Raw genomic sequence first — 17,445 nt, 5'->3', positions numbered from 1 at the left:
TGAAGAACGGCTGGAGATTGCTTTGCAATCTGAACACCCATGGCAGATATGAAAATTTTTGAGGCGTACTTGAAAATATTGACTTGTCACAGTAGACCTTAGTGGCTTTTGAGGCTTTTGCAATGCTGGGTCCAGGGTTTCAAGTGGCAGCTTTTATCCACCTTACTGTGTATAACTGTCTGCTGAGTGACTGGTAGTGCTTCTCTACCGGGAGCAAACATCAAAGTAAAGAAGAAGGTATGCTTTACTCACTATCTGTATTGTGTTCCAGAACTTTGACTTAAATTGTCAGTTTACTATATTGGTTTACTCTTGATTGTGGTTTACGTTGCCACACTATTCTGTAATTTTACTGCAGAATTAGAGCAATAACAGAAATTGATGTGCAAATTATGAAAGCAAAAAATGAACAGAAGATTGAGAGAGGATAAATTATGTGGATGAACAAAGCTCTTTAAGATCTTCATATTTATCTGCAACAGAGGGCAGTACGACAATAGAGAGAACTACTTTCAACAAAGTGATGCCCAGACACTGCTTGTGAGTGACGCATAGGTCTCTGAAAGTGAAAGTTTGGCGAACAGACCATTTTTTTTTTTTAAAAAACAATTACTACCTGTCTCCTTGTGCTGATCTTCATATTTACTAAATTTCTTTAAATATCCACTTTTGTAGGCCTCGAGAAATGGCTGCAAAAAGTTTCCTGCGCAAAACTCTTCATCTCTCTTCCCGTACGCGGGTCCGTTGTAGCCTACTCTCTCTATACTAACAGCTGAGATATTACAATATTTAAAGCTGAATAAGATGTACAAAGGGACCGTGGCTGCATTTACAAAAAGATGAGCAGCACAAGTAATCCACATATTCCTGCAAACGCGTTCACTGAACCCTTTCTACCGCCATCCTCGTAGGTGGTGATAAGGGGTGTGGAAACAGCCGTTACGGAACTGGATTTGATGCTCTCTTGCACTTGGCCGGCGTTATTCTCGTTGCCTTCAGGCGCCTCTGTGGTGATTGAGCCCTGAATATCTGTCAATTGGAGGGACTCGGTTGTTGGAGCAGGTTGATCTTCTGCTTGTGAAGAATAGACATTATCAACACTTACACTTTCTGGCATGGTTGCGTTGGGCTGGTCAGCTGCAGGTATGGTGGCCTTGGCTGAATGTGTGGTGTCAGTTCCTAGATGGTTGTCTCTGGTGGTGTAGGTGGTATCAAGGGTCGAAGGGGTCCATGAGAACGTGTTCTCTTTTGGAGTATCAGCATGCGATGATTCACTGGCTGTAGCTTTCTGTTGTGTTGAGGACCTCAAATTAGTTGGTTCTGCCGGCTCCAGCATCTGCGTCTCGATGCTGGCATCAACCAGGGAAGATATTATAGTGGTCTTATCACCAGTACTCGAGCTTTGGCCCGCAGTTGTCAAAATGTCCATCGACGATTTTACGCTCACATGAGTAGTGACTATCAACGTCTTCGAGCTGTGTGGGGAGGGAAATTCTGCTTCAGCTGACGTTATCGATGGTTGATGTGTTTGAGTATTTCCATCAGACGTGGGCTGTGAAAGTATTCCTGATGTCGAACCTGGCGATGCAATCATAGACGAGGATTGCTTAAAAATGCTCGAAATACCTGTACTTTCTTTCACGGTATTGGTCACCAGGAAGCTTGATGACGTGGAATCCATTGTAACCTGGTCTCTGGAGTCATTATCGCTAGATACAAGACTGGTGTCGCTTAGCGTTGGCTGCGAACTTGGAACCTTGGAACTCGAATTTGTAAAATGCCATGGGGTTCTTGTGCTTTTTGTCGAAGACGAAGAAAAGCTTGTCAAATGTGGGAACATGGTTGTCGTTGTTTTAAATGAATCATCAGAACCGGTAACAATCACCACACCAGAATCAGTGACAACGTCGCCATCGGAGTTGGTACCAGTGGTTGTGAAAGTTGATCTCGTCAAGTGAGGGAACATCGTTGTCGTTGTCTCAAATGTATCCTCGGATCCAGTGACGATGACAACTCCAGAATCAGTTTGCCATGAACCATCAGAATTCATCGAAGATGTTGTAAATGTGGATCTCGTCAAATGTGGGAACATGGTTGTCGTTGTTTCAAATGTATCCTCGGATCCAGTAACGATGACAACTCCAGAATCAGTTTGCCATGAACCATCAGAATTCATCGAAGATGTTGTAAATGTGGATCTCGTCAAGTGAGGGAACATGGTTGTCGTAGTTTCGAAGACGTCTTCAGAGCCTGTGACGATGACCACACCAGAATCAGTTTGCCATGAGCCGTCAGAATTCATTGATGAAGTCGTGAAGGTTGATCTTGTCAAATGTGGGAACATGGTTGTCGTTGTTTCAAACGAATCTTCAGACCCAGTAACAATCACCACACCAGAATCAGTTTGCCATGAACCATCAGAATTCATCGAAGATGTTGTAAATGTGGATCTTGTCCAATGGGGGAACGTGGTAGTCGTTGTCACAAACGAATCCTCGGATCCAGTAACGATGACCACACCAGAATCAGTGACAACTTCGCCATCGGAGTTGGTACCAGTGGTTGTGAAAGTTGATCTCGTCAAATGTGGGAACATGGTTGTCGTTGTCTCAAATGTATCCTCGGATCCAGTGACGATGACAACTCCAGAATTAGTTTGCCATGAACCATCAGAATTCATCGAAGATGTTGTAAATGTGGATCTCGTCAAATGTGGGAACATGGTTGTCGTTGTCTCAAATGTATCCTCGGATCCAGTGACGATGACAACTCCAGAATCAGTTTGCCATGAACCATCAGAATTCATCGAAGATGTTGTAAATGTGGATCTCGTCAAATGTGGGAACATGGTTGTCGTGGTTACTATAGATTTACCAGTGGTGGTAACGATTAGAACACCGGAGTCGGTTTGTAAGGCGCCTTTATCATCGGTATAAGTTGTTGTGAATGTGGATCTGGTCAAGTGTACCGCTGTATAATCGGTGGGAACCGTGACAATTTCCACCGGAGTAAAATCCCAAGTTGTTGTTGTTGTGATGGGAGTTTGCACGTCCGCAGTCACCGTTTTTGAAGACGTAGGCGGAACCGGACATGATGGGTTCGCCTCAAAATGGTTGTTGACTTTGAAGGAGCGTTTTGCAATATCGATATGTCTGCCCGAAGGAAACGTCACCTTGGTTTCTATAAGAAACTCTCCTCGTTGGTTAAACCAAACTAATTTGATGGGATAGTACATCCCCGCCTTCAAGTTCAACTTAATTGTATCAGCCAATTTAACATGTTCACCGGGCTTGTTCATAATTGTCATTATAGTCTTCTCGCCCATGTGTTCTTTGGGATTATCGCAACAGCTTCCATTGGATCCAATTTGAAATTGCAACGAGTTCATGGTTCTTGCCCGAAAGGTGTATTCACCAGACTCTGGCGCCAAGAAGTAACCGTCAAATACAAAGGTGAAATTCGAACGATGCATCCGGATCCCGAAGGTATTTACGATTTCAAGATCGTCCGGGGTAAATGAAAAAGTTGTGATGTCGAGGTTCGCTATGTATGCGAAAGCACCACCTTTGGCGTAGCCGCCTTCAAAAAATCCCGGTTGCCAGCCATCCAAAGATCCTAGGGTGTAGTTGTAAATGGTCGTTCCAAAGCCATTTACGTAGGATCTGTCGAATTTGCATCCTTCGAGAGGTCCTCCATAAGAAATGCCCAAGAAGAATAAAAATAAAATGAGTATCGTGTTCATCGTGAGGCGAGGCAGATCTTGAACAACTTTATCCCGGCATCGTGCTACTATATAGACAATTTACAAAGTGCAACCAACCAAGTTACTCATCATTTGATGGTCCAATATAGCTATGTTACCCTGCACCACCCGACATGTCCTGATGATCAGCTTGCAGCGTGAATAAAATAATATTTTTATAAAATAATATTGCAGTAGGAACGAAAGCATCACTTTCTTCAGAACCAAGTATCTCTTGTTTACGTGTGCAACCATAATTTCAGACATCTTTGGCCTTATGAAAGAAGACATCATAACTCCAAAAGAAAGCGACGAAACGCCTGTGACCAAGTTTCTAACAAGGGCGCACTCTCTTTCACCTATCCCTTGCATCAGTTTCAAAATTTCTGTATGTTCCACTCAATGCATCGTCAGGTGTGTTGGCGCTGAGATACAAAATTTCCACTGCTTTCTGGTGCAATCCAGTGAAAGTCCATGCTTATGCGCAAGAAAGCCCACATTCTGGTACCTTCCACATTCGTGCCGCCTCTGACTTAAAGAGACGCTAACGAACTACGGTTTTGGAGCTCGCGCTCTTACAGCTTCACTCATGCACAAATACGAAATCGTATCGAGCCATCTGCGAGTTGGCGATGACATGACGCTATGGGCGTCAACAAACGGTATCTGCAAAAATTGAGCCACGGGAAAATAATAGATTTACAAGGCGTCAAACGGGCTTTTTTTTGGTGATCAGGCGAGTCCAAGAAGGTGTCGATTTCTGAAGCGTTGGTTTGTGTGTGCGGCATTACATGCGGCATGTTAGTCTTTAGGCCGTACATAAAGAAAGACGCAGGTATTTTGAAATTGGCTGCAAATTGAACATGGCCAGATTTTCAGAGTCCGACGAGGTATTCTAGTGGGGTTTATGTGAAATTCAAGAATCAAGCAAGAAAGCAGGCTCTTTTTACTGTTCTTGTAAGCTACTGTGGTGAAGGCGAGAATGCTTCGATTTTGTAACGACGCCCGTTTTCCATCTAGGCGTGGGCCCACTACAAAGAAGCTTTGGAATGTGGGGTCATAGCTATTTCATAAGTTTATTTTTTAGGAAACCGTACTTGCGATATTTTTGCCTTTGGGTTCTTTGCGTGAATTCACGGTGATTATAGGTATTTGCCGCGGAAAGCATTGGATGATCGCCGAAGCGAAACTCTGTACAATTTTTGAAGCCAACCAATAAAGAATTAAGTTGATATCTGGTACATTATTGGTGGAAGGCATCGCCAAATATTCCTTGGGTTTCAGATGAACTCTTTTGTGGCTCCAATCATGGTGTCTCAGGACATTCGTTCTATGCGGTAGGACTAACGAAATAGATGCCAAAATCTTTTCTGCTGCCGTCTCGCTTATTGTGAATCCATAAAGAGTTCAGTATTTCTCGTCTACGGTTGGGAAAATCGTGATTCGTGGTGCTTACCTTGACATCACGCGATTGGAGTGTAACGGCACCCCGATGCTTGAGCAGATGCTGTGTAGGCGAATTTGTACTTACTTTTAAGACTCAGAGCAACGGCTTCGAGCTGAATGTCTTTGTGAGAATAATCGTATCCGCCAGATGATTCTGTTCTCGGTTATTGTGGGTCATCAGGGAGCACAATATTGCTGCCATTTATCACCCACGAGACACGATACAAACACCCACGATACCAACAAATGCAATCAAAAGATTGGTATGCCAGCCGTAAATAAACCACAAATCAATTATCATTTTTCATTTCACTTCATTGTCGTTGTTCAGAACGAGATTAGGAGCCATGGTCCTTCTGGTATGGTGCCGCACGCGATGTACATTTGCAACCATTTGCAACCATTTGCAACCATTTGCAACCATTTGCAACCATTTGCACCCATTACTGTCACTACTTCCACCACCAACCCACAACCACCTTGTTCCCCCAAATGACCAAAGACGCCCCTTTTATCTCCAGAAGCAACTCCACCAAGTCGCCTGACCCAGCCCCAACAAATCACCCCGACTTCTTCCGAAAGTCGCTTACTTTGTCCTCGTACTCCACTGTAACCATTCCCGCCGGAGGCCTTCTTGCCAAACACAAGAACGTGCTTGCCCTCGTGCCTTACGACGGGCTCCAGGAGTTCTACGACAACAGGTATCACACCGACGACTTGTGGTTATCGACGTCGTACAACACAAACCCCAACTTGACCCAGGAGGAGCGAGACAAATCATTTGCCGAATGGGCTAAGAGAGCGCTGAAGATCAAACCCATCTGGGAGAGAGATGAGAACTTTGTGTGGCCCGAGCCACGCAGAAAGATGCCGCTAGCAGATATGCTGGACTGGGACGCCGAGCACGGCGTAACAGCAGTGCCAGGCTACGACGAAGCACTTGCCGAGTCTGACGAGGTGCCTGATCAGGCTGCCGACATGGAATAGCTCAGAGGAACCCCAGCTTGGGTAGCTTGGAAATCCTAAGTTGCATGGCTGTTGGTGTCCTAAGAACTGAGAAGATTGTGTGAGGTCATGGCCTGGTGGACGAGGCCACTACGCTACGTTTGATACCATCAACTTTTACAATTCCTAGTTTAGATAAGCAGCCATTTAATGGTAAGATGTATACGCTCAAGAATTTGTAGATTCAACATGTGCAAATTCAACAAAATGACTACAAGCTTCTGGACCGTGGGTTCTGTGTCTTGGCCAAGACCACGCTTAGGTGCTCGCGCATATAGATGGGTCACCATCTGCAACTTTTCAGAGTACCTTTTGCACTAGCTCACTATCTCTACATAACAAAGGCTCTATACAAAAGTTTCATATCCACATACTACTTGAGGCATGTCTACTGCTAGAAACGACTTACGTGAGGTTTTCAGAGGCCTCTCGCTCACCGATAAGCTTCTCCCGCTTCTCATCATCTGTGCCATAGTGCTCGGGGTGTTGCTTTCCGTATACGTGCCCAGCAGCCGAACCGCTTTAGACAGCTCTAAAGTCGTCGGTGTTTCTGTTCCCTTAGCTGTGGGTCTCATTGTTATGCTCTTGCCGCCTCTTTGCAAGGTTGAGTGGGAGAACCTCCACAATTTCTTTTCCAGGTCCACCTACATCAAACCGGTGGTGTTTTCGCTCGTGCTCAACTGGATCATATGCCCCTTTTTCATGTTTGGTTTGGCGTGGTTGACGCTATTCGATGAGCCCGAGTATAGGACTGGGATCATCATGATTGGGTTGGCCAGGTGCATAGCCATGGTGCTCTTGTGGAATGATATCGCTTTGGGCGACCCGACTCTATGTGCGGTGATTGTCATCGTCAACAGCGTGCTTCAGATGGTGCTCTATGCTCCGTATCAGATATTATTCTGCTACGTGATTACCGGCCACTACCAGACGGTGTCCAGCACGGTGACGTACTCAATGGTTGCCAAGAGCGTTGCTTTCTTCATGGGCATCCCGTTTGGGCTAGGTGCTCTCATTAGACTTGTTGGTAGAAGACTTCTTGGTGCTCACGCCTACGATAAGAAGTTTGTGCCTTTCGTTAGCCCTTGGGGTCTCATTGGGCTCCTCTACACCATCGTAGTGATATTCATGGAGAAGGGCAACGACTTCATCAAGGATATCGGTTCAGCGTTCAGGTGTTTTGTTCCGTTGGTTGCCTACTTCATTTGTACATTTTTTGGCACTCTCTTCTTGCTCCGTCTGATGTACGCTTGGGGAGTGTTTGAAAGCAGAGGCTCGAAGTCGTCCGTGTCTGACGATGAGATGACCAAGTTGTGCGGGTGTGAAGAAACCAAGGAGTTGTTCCCAGAGAAATTTGCCTATGGGTGTGCAGCTCCGTACGGTGTCACCATTGCTCAGACGTTCACTGCCGCCTCCAACAACTTCGAATTGAGTCTTGCCATTGCCATTTCGATCTACGGATCCGGTAGCAAGCAGGCCATAGCCGCTACGTTTGGCCCGCTTATCGAGGTGCCCGTTTTGTTGTTGTTAGTGTTTGTCGCCAGGTACCTCAGAGTGAAGTTTGTATGGACAGATGTGACCATTACGCCCTACGAGGTCATGGCGTCACTGTTCTAAACTCAATCTGTCTGTCTGTCTCCGGCTTTGCCATCCCTTGATCGACCGGGTCCTGGTTACCTACAGTGCTTTCCGGCTATCCCTAATTACCGGATCAGTCGGTAACTCTTTTTTGAGCGGTAGATCGGAATTAAGCTCCAAAGCTTTCCTTCTTGCTTTTTACCATTTGCAGCCAGGCCCAGTTCCAGCGTGACGTAGGGTCTGTTTCGGCGTCGGCCCCGGCAGCAGCCCTGATCCGTGGGATTGAACTTGGCTAAATGCCATTCCCAAACAGAGTCAGATTGTTGCCCAAATGAGAGGCGCCGCAGGCGGCCCTAAAAAAAAAATAGTCCCGGTAGCTGCCAGGTGAGAACGCGCTCCACAGGCAGGGTGAGTTCTACGAACAAGGCCTACAGAGGGAGAACAAGTGAGCGAAAAAGCGTAACCCCAGGAGCAGATCACCGAAAAAATCCAATCAGCCAAAGGTATAAAATTCGTTGGCCCTAAGCCCCGAAGGCGCCCCTACAGTTTCCCCGAATTTTAGCAATCTTCGGCTAAAGTTGGCCAATTTGAAGTTGCCTATTTTTTTTCTCTTACCCCGTCCAGGAACTGACATTGCTAGGGTCAGAGGCAGCGGCATCTCCAGCTGTTTAACGCTTTCCTCTCAGGGCCAGCGCTTGTCGCACCCTAGAAAACTGATCTCATCTGTCTCCATCTAGCAGCAGGACCTCTTCGACGCGAGGCCATTCAGGGTCCAGACACTGAGCGCAACCGACACCGAACATAAAGCGGAACCTAGCTCTTTGATACAAGCACAACAAAAATTCATAGAAGGAAGGGAAAGAAAAAATGAAAAGACCTTCTTGGTACAATCACCACAAGCGTCAAATCCACAAGAAATCCAGTTTCTCACCATCAGCGTGATCTGGCTTTCGCTCGACTGATGTTCTGGACAAACCCCTGCATAGAGCGCGGTTGTGGGAGCGAGGTCCAGTCCAATCTACGGTGCTCAAGAGTGTGCACTATGGGTAATGTGCGCTTTCTCAACTCCCCCCATTCCGTCCACGACTCCGAGCACAAGGTACTACTTTTTTTGATCCCTGTTTGTTATCTTGTTTTATTTTTTTTTTTTTTTTTTTTGCTTTTTCCTTTCTTTGCAAGCATTTTTTCATGTCCATCCTCTTCACCACGGGCGCCACCGTCACCTTCCACAAGCTCGTGGACTACGTGGTGGATCCTCATTTTCTCACCCAGTTGCACAACCTTGGCTTCGACAAGTTTGCCATTCAGTTTGGCAACGAGGTGTCGCCCACGCATCACGTCAGCAAAAAATATTTTTCCGATGCCATCGAGCAAAAACAATTGATGGAGAAACTCGACTTGTCCATCTTGAACGAGTTCAACGACAAACTGGTGACCAAGTTGGGCCTGTCGTCGTTGCAAATCACCGTGTTCCCGTTTGCCCCCTCCATCAACGACTACATTGCCGCCGCCGACATCGTGGTGTCCCACGCGGGAACGGGCTCCATTTTGGACGTGCTAAGGTTGGGCAAGCCCTTGATCGTGGTGACTAACCAGGACTTGATGAACGACCATCAGGAGGAAGTGGCGGCCCAGTTTGAGAAGTTGGGCTATCTTTACCGCGTCAACACGCAAGAGATGTTACATGGAAGACTCCTTGAGCTCATCACACGCTTTAAAAAGGGCCTGCTACGTTTTTCTCATATGCTGGCGCCTCCTGACGGCGTCATTGAGAGGGTTCTTTCCGAAGAGCTAGATCGTGCACGTAGGTGACTCAGCACCAGCTGACCGCATCCTCGCTCAAGCTTAGCACTTCAGAAACCTCAATTCCGGCCTCTGCTTTGGTTTTTCGGTGAAAACTTTCAGCATTTCTCCTAGACAATAGTTGCCATGCCTGGTTGGCATGAAACTTCCCGCGTCATAGAAGCCGTCCCTGCCGCATAACACAACTCTTCCATGCCGCATACACGTTTAATAATGTCCAAGTATCTGTCTCGTCACCACTTTTTTTTTGTCGATTTTTTTTTTGGCTTTCGGGAGTCCATCATGGCCTGACCTTTTCTATTGCTTACATCCTTGTCAGCCAGCTGGCCTGTACATAATATAATACACCATTAATCATACTGGCAACCCACAACGAAGTAGGTTCTTCTAGGCAACATGTATACATACAGACAGGCTATGCCTCCGCCTAGGCGTCGCAGAAGACCTCGGCTTTTTACAAAAGATATCGAAACGCTCCTATACGCTTTGGGCGATGGCCCGGTATCGCTCGATTCCACTGTGAATTGTCTAGAAGACTGTCTAGTGGAGTACCTCACAGACATGTTGCACGAGGCACAGCAGTTTGCCAGATCACAGGGAAGGTCCAGAATCAAGCAAGATGATTTGCCCTTTGCTCTTCGAAACGACCCCATGAAGTTGGGTAGACTTCACGATATCAAGGAGCTCATCAACAAGATCCAGAGAGCAAGAAACATGTTGGAAGACTCGGCAATGGCGACCAAGGAGTATTTAGAAGATGACGAGGAGGAAGACGGTGAGAAGAAACCAAGAAAGGGGAAGAAGAGAGGGAGAAAGAAGAAAAATCAACCGGTTATTGAACAGAACGACTCCAACGAGAGTGAATAGGGAAGCCAATGATTAATGATGTGAAACTCGTGCAACTTATTCTATTTACTGTGAGTGAATATGTTGCTAGCCGGTTGCCTCTTCGTCAAGGCTCTGAACGGCAGTTCCTCTCACGTACTTTTCTTTTTTGACTTGGTCGTTCACAAGCTCGAGCCAGCGAAGTCCTCCAAGGCATGCCTTGATAATTGCAAAGGCTGTTAAAGACCAGTAGGCCACAACTATGTCGGCGGCGCCACGGCTTTTTATCCAGAAGACGAACCCATGAATGACGAGGTCGTCAATGACTCCCCATTTCCAAATTCTGTGGAAAAGTGATAGGTCCATCATCTCTTCAAGCCCAGGTACGGCCCATGGGGCACCAGCGATCACGACAATGACCAAGTTGAATATCAAATTCATGTAGGACGCTGCAGCCTGGCTTTCAAGAAGGGTGGTGCCAAATAGTCTTCTTTCAATGTACTCAGCTTGTCCTCCGATATGAATTAGTAAAACGAGGCGTGATACCAATGGTATCATGTGCCATGGTGAAATCCAGTTTCTCACGTCAACGTTTACGTTAATCTGTGCTGGTATAGCGTTTCTGACTGCCTCTCTTGGTTGCACTAATTCCTCGTTGTTCCATACTGCGAAAAGCTCCATAAGTATACTGAGCCCAAATGATATCGATTGAAGGTCAGCTTTTGAGTGATCTATCTGATAAGGGTGCCATTTAAGTCCAGTGAAGTCAAGACACACTGCGAAAATATTCACAAGAAGTCTGCCGGTAAGTGCAGCTGTAGTACCTAAAAGCACGAATAGTAACTGGGCAAAGACTCCCAAGAGAATGACCAAGAGCATGCATCTTGTTTTGAAGTCAGGCGGACGGTAAACAATATCGTAGCTGTTTTCATAGTTCAAATCAACGTCGGAATAGTCTGACTCGTACCCATCCTCATTACGTGTAGGCTTGTTTTCTGGCTCCTTGAGTGGTTGATCAGTGCTTGTCACGGGGATAAAGAGCTGATCAATGAACTTTCTGGACGTGTCACTTGAAGGTGCTCTCACGTAATACCCATTAGGAACAAAGCAAGCGGTGACTCCTGGTTCCTTGAGCTTCAAACGAGCCTCTGCGAGTGATAATGGATGCTCCCAATCGGGTTGGTCGCCACGAATCTCATGGAACCAACTCTTGTACACAACGTATCCACGCTCCTCTGCAACAGACTTACATAAAATAAAATCTGAAAGCCTCAACTTGTAACACACGACATCGAAGACGCGCTGCCAGAATGAGGCACACCAGCTGGCGAGTAGCGTATGATTTTCTCTTGCTATCCTTGCAACTGCTGCAACGTGTAGAATGCCCTCAACTGATATTGGTATTGGAAGAAGCACATTCTTCTCTGAGTGGAGTGTTGTGGTAAACCATCTGAGACCCCATGTAATGATTCCTATCCCTAATAAAATGTTGCCAGTGTAGAACTTGGCACTAAGCCAGATACGCAGCAATTGGAAACGAAGCGATTTCACTAAGGCATCATGAATGAGCCTTGCATTTGGATCCTCTGGACTTCTAATGAAGAAGAGCACGCCAGGACGCAAAATCTTGTTTCTCAACATTCCAACGTATAAGGCAAAGCAAAGCATGTAAATGGTTCCAAAGCCCCAATAAATAATGATTCGTGCTGATGGTGAGTTGTAAGGTTCCGTCGATGCTATGAATAAGTATTGGTAAACGATGGAACCGTCAGCGTTTGTGGTCGTCAATTCGGACTTGAAGAGCGGTGTCAAGCACATATCGATGAGCCAGCCGCAATATACTGGGAAAACGACGATTTCAACAGCAAAAACGACGAAAACCTTGAGCGTGGCAGTGATCTCGAATAGAACTTTGTAAACTCTGCGTGTGGTCCCGACGATTGGCTTTTTTCCTGCGGTCATGGCCCTCATGGCTGAGTATACTGCGTAGCAGCCCAACAAGTATCCGATTAATAATGCAATCACCCGTTCCGTCAAAGAAACAGGGAAGACCTTTTCCAAAGAGAGACAGCGTGTAACAACATCCAATACAGGTTGGAAAAATACGTGTTTGAGAAAGTTCAGTGGCCCCAAAAGGAGACCGGCCTTTGAATAGTAATGCATTATCACGTAAGCAGCTGTGCAGACATACCCTGGTACAACGTTCAGAAAATTGAAAGTAATGAGCTTCTGAACGACGTATTGGTACGTTAATGCAATAATGTAAAGTACGAAGTTACCAACCATGTGAGGAATCAAGTAGGCCACAAATAAGAAGATCATAACGATGAGGTCCACCAAAACCATGAGCAAAAGAGGAGTCGATACGTTGAGTTTTAGACCAATAATCTCCAAAATGCCTTCATCAAGATCCTCGACAGGTTGTGGATCGAGAGCAGCCATCGCATCTTGGTTGTCATCTTCGTGATCCTCATGCAAGTCGATATGTTCATCGTCGGTTTCCAGATTAGAGTCGTTATTATCATCGCCATCATAAACATAATCCTCATCTTGTGGATCATCGTCCGAAGCATTAATATTCTCATTAGCGGCATTGCCCACATTCTGGTGTGCTGCCTCGATATCCACGTTGTCGCCAGCATTGGCCATCATCTCAAAGTGGTTTGCTGGCATGTCTGGGAGCACTAGGGGAGCTTCTTCCTGCTCCTCATTCTGCCTCTCATTCCGCTGTCCAGGTAACAAATCTCTGCGCATAACATCGTTGAGTTGCCCATTCTGCAAGGCTCGACGAAGATCTGCTTCAGCAGGGAATCCTCCTGGGAAGTTTTGGAGGTCCCTGATAGCCTCTCCAAGTAGTTCAACATCCACAGCACGATTACGTCCGGGTCTGTCAGCCGCATTGTTGTCGTCATCTTCGCCACGGTCTCTGCGTTGCAAACCCTCTAGTAGCTCCAACAATTTGGATCTCGGCTCAACGCCAATCTCGTTAAGTAGTATTTTCATGTATCCTTCATCTCTGACGACCCATTCGTGCTCGACAAAGATAGAAACGAGCATTACAACGAACATGGCCACATGAAATAAGCCACTTTGGAATGTGTTGATGAAAATGAACCATGCCTTCTCGAACATGGTAGCATTCGCTTCCGAAGGCACGTCTTCTTGAAATGCAATGGATGTGCCATATAGAAGAGACATGGCCACACTATGAGAAGACGGAGGTAGCGTTCCGTCCACGACAAAAGTGTACACTCTGCCGATGAGCTTCCAGAAGATCGGAAGCTGTAAGATGAATGCCAAGTAAAGCACAATCAGCAAGTACTTAGTGATAGCCTTGGTAACTGTGCTCACGACCTTTTCGACGATTAGCAGAAGAGGCACCCTCTTAGGCATGTTCGGGTCATAAATGGTCTTGAACTGGTATGGGGTGTTACAGATATCACATTGTTTTGTCAGCTTGCTCGAGTGTTTGAGCCACTCCATAAGACAGTCCTCATGTATATACCTAATGGACCCTCTGCATCTACATGGATGGATTAGCGGCTGTTTTTGGGTCGCTTCACCTCTGCAAATTCGACATGTGTGTTCGGAGTCGATCATTATGCGTGAATGTGTGGAAGATTAAAAAGGTTGTGGTTGATATGCGTGGCGAGAGCCTTTATGGTGACCAGGTATTGGGTATAATGGCTGCGTGAGAACTTATATGGATTATTATTAATATATCGTGATCTTCAACCTTCTGTTCATAATCACGTAGACACTCTAGTACAGCGAAGGTGGGGTTTTGTGCAGGATGTTTTATACACATTTTGGAGTCTTCCCCAGATATGACTTGCCCCATGTGACCTGTTAGTAGAATCTGTTGAATAACGGTGACTTCAACCTCAGTCTCTTCCATTATCTGTAAAACGAACGTTTGCAATATTATAAAGTCCTATATAACTACTGCATCTCAGCCTCTTCGTGAACAACTCCCTCCACGACAACCTCGTCAGCAACAATGCCTTGCTCCTCTCCCTCAGAAGGTGCAACCTTCTCGGGAACGGCATGAGGCTTGTCCTTGTTCTCAGTGGCCTCGTCAACCAACTCGCCAACAGGTGCCTCCTCCTCATCTCTCAAAAAGTCTGGCAAGGGGCCCTTGTGGGTCTCGGCAGCCGGTGGTGGTTCAAAGTATTCACTTTCCAGCAAACCGTGCTTTTCTTGCTTGATCTCTTGCTTTACAGCACGAGGAGTTTCTTTGGCTTCATTGACAACCACCGTCAGGGGGTTAGAGATGGTGCTCTCAGCAATAGACAGCTTCAATGAACGGTACTCCAGAATATTATCGAGGAATGTGTTGCAGTCATAATCCCAAGAGGACACCCATTTGGTGGATTTGCATTGGTTCTTTGTCCATGGATATCCGTAAATGATAGGAGAGAAGTAGAAGTACACTGTAGCAGCAACAGCCAAATATACCACCAACGCATGAGCACCTTTTCTGCCCACATAAGAATTGGCAACAAACAACTCAAACAAGTGGCCAAGACCCAAGATTGCAAAGTATTGAGATGGCAAGTAGTGGTGCAAGAAAAGCTGTCTTCCCATGATGAAGAATGGGAAGTAGTGGATGAGCCATCCGATAAAGTATGTGAACATCTGAAGATTGAAGTTGAAGACATGCTTGGAAGTTGCAATCTTCAGGCCTGTCTGCCACTTCAAAACGGAGATGCCCATGTGGATTAAGAAAGCAACCAACGTTGCAGAGACCGTCCACCACACAAATGGGTTACCAAGGAAGTAAACCTGGGTGTGGTCCTTGCCCCAATAGTTGATACCGCGAACCAACAAGGGCCAATCATGAGGATTAGATTGCCAGTTGTGGTGGGAGGTCAAACCTTGATTGATCTTCCACATGGTCTTGTGAGACTCAACGAATTTCTGCCAGAAGCTCAACTTCTCGTATCTCACAATCTCTCTTTTCTCAGCTGGCAATCTTTGGTCAGCATTGTTCGTCTCAATGTACCAATGAGTCAAAGGCCTCTTTCCTTGAGAGGCGGCAGTGACTTCCTGCTGCTCGAAACCCCAGCTTGGCAACTTCACCTCACTCGAGAACAAGTAGTGGCCAGTCATGGCATGTCTCAATCTGAAGATAGTCTCAATGGCTCTCACTTCTTCCTGGGCTCTTCCTTTGGTCTTGTGCTTGACAATCTCAAAGATCCAGTCATCGTTGGCGTCACCGCCAAAGCCATCATAACCGTAACAGGAGGCTTCCTTCTGCCAGTCACGCTCACTCACAGGAGGCTTCTCGTCGTGAGAATGCAATCTTCTCTTGGTGTTCACGTGGACAAGTCTGACCTTGTCACCGTCCTTGATCTGCTCAAATTCGTCAGGGATAGATCTGTTGTAAGGCTCAATCATCCATTCGTTGTTGGTGTCCAAGTGTGGGTATAAGGTAATTTGCTGCTGCTTGGATCCAGTTGGGTACATGTGGTTGTGAGAATGCAAGTAACCGCCTCTGGTGTTGACATGACGAATTGTGACAAGAGAACCGTAGCCTACCTGAGCAGTAGTCTGTCTAGGAACAAGAGATCCAGCTAATCCCGCACGGAAGTGGGAGGTCATGAAGGCAGAGCCGTCACCATCATTTGGCAACACATTGAAGTGGATGCTGAAAATGAATAAGTATAAGATAATTGGTACGCCCAAAAGGAACGATGCGCGAGCAAATGCGTGCTTCCAAATGGCCTTGGGAGACACAGACAAGTCACCAATGAGGAACCACATGTGAATGACACAGCACACGCCGACCCATGCGATGGTGAACAAACCGACCCACTTCGAGCTGAAGGCCATGCCCAAGGCAAGGGAACACAGCAAAAGGGAACGGAAGAAGTTCAACGAGAAGGGTTTCTGCACTTCGAACTTCTTAAACGCATATATGGCGGCAGCAATGAAGAACAAAAGTGGCGCGTCAAGCAAAATGTATCTGGAGATTGTGACGTACGAATTCTCCACCAAAAGAGAACCAGCAGTGACAAAAGCGACAATTGGACGCACGCCAGAGGAACGCAACGTTAAGTAGCAAAGGAAAACAGTGGCCAACCCCAACACAGCAGGGAAAGCTCTCATGACCACATATGGGACAGACTGGGGGAAAATATCGCCAATCTTAGCGAAGTCAAAGTCCCCTGTGAAGCCAGCAAGCAGGCCCACTGCTGCATAAAGCATCTTGGCCAAGGGAGGGTGAACGTCCATGAAAAATGTGCCCTTGATGTACTTTTTGGCAAATCCTCCAAAGTGGACCTCATCGAAAACCACCGAGTTGGGGTGGTGCAAGTTCTGCAAACGCACGTACAAGCCAGCACCAAACAAGACGGCAAGCAACGCGTATTCCTTGCCCAGCACTCTGCGAGAGTTGGTGATGTACTCTGGGGTTTCGGTCAACAAGTACTCACGGTACTGGCCCTTTCCATATTGGGGCTGCGGCACCGTGTCCAAGTCAAACAAGGTGTCAGTAGATACAGCCGAGCCCAGGGAGCTCTTGCGGGCTTCTGACTTTGAGTTTTTGGCCATTGCCAGGGAATGTGCAGATTTGGCTAGGAATTGAGCTGTAGAGCGTGGATTGGAGAGTTTGGAAAAAGTGTGAGAAACTATCTACGTGTAAGGTTGACCTGCACAGCGCGCCGTGGATGTATGGCCCCAGACGGGAGAAGGAACTATTCAGGATGGGTTAGAAAAAGAGGTATATTCGAATTTAAGTGAGTGCATTTCAAAACCTTTTACATTTAGCTTTTCTTCCTTGATCTTCAACTGCTCCAATGTTTGCTCGGGCATTTGGGTTTCTGGGTGCGAAATGGCTGCGAAAAGCGAGTCCGGAGAGGAGTGTCTGGAAGAGATTATAGGTAAGGCGCTAAGCGAGGTAGGCGTTGGGGAGAAGGTTAATATTGGGAAACAAAAAAATTCATCAAACGTGGATAGTTCAGCTCTATGCTGGAAAGGCGCTGATGCGTAATCAGTGAGCTGAATTTGACTTTTATGAGTGGTGCAACTTTTGAGTATTTGTA

General features: G+C 46.5%; 7 protein-coding genes across 7 annotated transcripts; 4 read left to right on the top strand and 3 right to left on the bottom strand. All coding sequences in view use genetic code 12, as the record gives it.

The window, feature by feature from the left end:
• Positions 1-829: 829 nt before the first annotated feature.
• CJI96_0003423 (uncharacterized protein) lies at positions 830-3,742 on the bottom strand (the record flags this gene model as incomplete). The annotated part of the gene is made up of 1 exon (XM_054702125.1): positions 830-3,742. One exon carries the CDS (start codon positions 3,740-3,742, stop codon positions 830-832), a length of 2,913 nt encoding a protein of 970 aa, XP_054558100.1.
• A 1,938-nt stretch (positions 3,743-5,680) lies between these two features.
• On the top strand, positions 5,681-6,175 carry CJI96_0003422 (uncharacterized protein; the record flags this gene model as incomplete). The annotated part of the gene is made up of 1 exon (XM_029032743.2): positions 5,681-6,175. One exon carries the CDS (start codon positions 5,681-5,683, stop codon positions 6,173-6,175), a length of 495 nt encoding a protein of 164 aa, XP_028893058.2.
• Positions 6,176-6,577: 402 nt separating this feature from the next.
• On the top strand, positions 6,578-7,810 carry ARR3 (Arr3p; the record flags this gene model as incomplete). The annotated part of the gene is made up of 1 exon (XM_029032744.2): positions 6,578-7,810. The coding sequence occupies one exon, from the start codon at positions 6,578-6,580 to the stop codon at positions 7,808-7,810; it is 1,233 nt and encodes a 410-aa protein (XP_028893059.2).
• A 1,149-nt stretch (positions 7,811-8,959) lies between these two features.
• On the top strand, positions 8,960-9,583 carry CJI96_0003420 (N-acetylglucosaminyldiphosphodolichol N-acetylglucosaminyltransferase catalytic subunit ALG13; the record flags this gene model as incomplete). Its single annotated transcript, XM_029032745.1, has 1 exon — positions 8,960-9,583. One exon carries the CDS (start codon positions 8,960-8,962, stop codon positions 9,581-9,583), a length of 624 nt encoding a protein of 207 aa, XP_028893060.1.
• A 408-nt stretch (positions 9,584-9,991) lies between these two features.
• On the top strand, positions 9,992-10,441 carry TAF19 (Taf19p; the record flags this gene model as incomplete). Its single annotated transcript, XM_029032746.2, has 1 exon — positions 9,992-10,441. The coding sequence occupies one exon, from the start codon at positions 9,992-9,994 to the stop codon at positions 10,439-10,441; it is 450 nt and encodes a 149-aa protein (XP_028893061.2).
• A 66-nt stretch (positions 10,442-10,507) lies between these two features.
• CJI96_0003418 (E3 ubiquitin-protein ligase SSM4) lies at positions 10,508-13,882 on the bottom strand (the record flags this gene model as incomplete). Its single annotated transcript, XM_029032747.2, has 1 exon — positions 10,508-13,882. The coding sequence occupies one exon, from the start codon at positions 13,880-13,882 to the stop codon at positions 10,508-10,510; it is 3,375 nt and encodes a 1,124-aa protein (XP_028893062.2).
• A 459-nt stretch (positions 13,883-14,341) lies between these two features.
• PMT1 (dolichyl-phosphate-mannose-protein mannosyltransferase PMT1) lies at positions 14,342-16,954 on the bottom strand (the record flags this gene model as incomplete). Its single annotated transcript, XM_029032748.2, has 1 exon — positions 14,342-16,954. The coding sequence occupies one exon, from the start codon at positions 16,952-16,954 to the stop codon at positions 14,342-14,344; it is 2,613 nt and encodes an 870-aa protein (XP_028893063.2).
• Positions 16,955-17,445: the final 491 nt, after the last annotated feature.

This window comes from Candidozyma auris, chromosome 3 (genome assembly GCF_003013715.1).
Source record: "Candidozyma auris chromosome 3, complete sequence".
Lineage (NCBI taxonomy): Eukaryota > Fungi > Ascomycota > Pichiomycetes > Serinales > Metschnikowiaceae > Candidozyma > Candidozyma auris.
This window is presented reverse-complemented; position numbering and strand designations above follow the sequence as displayed.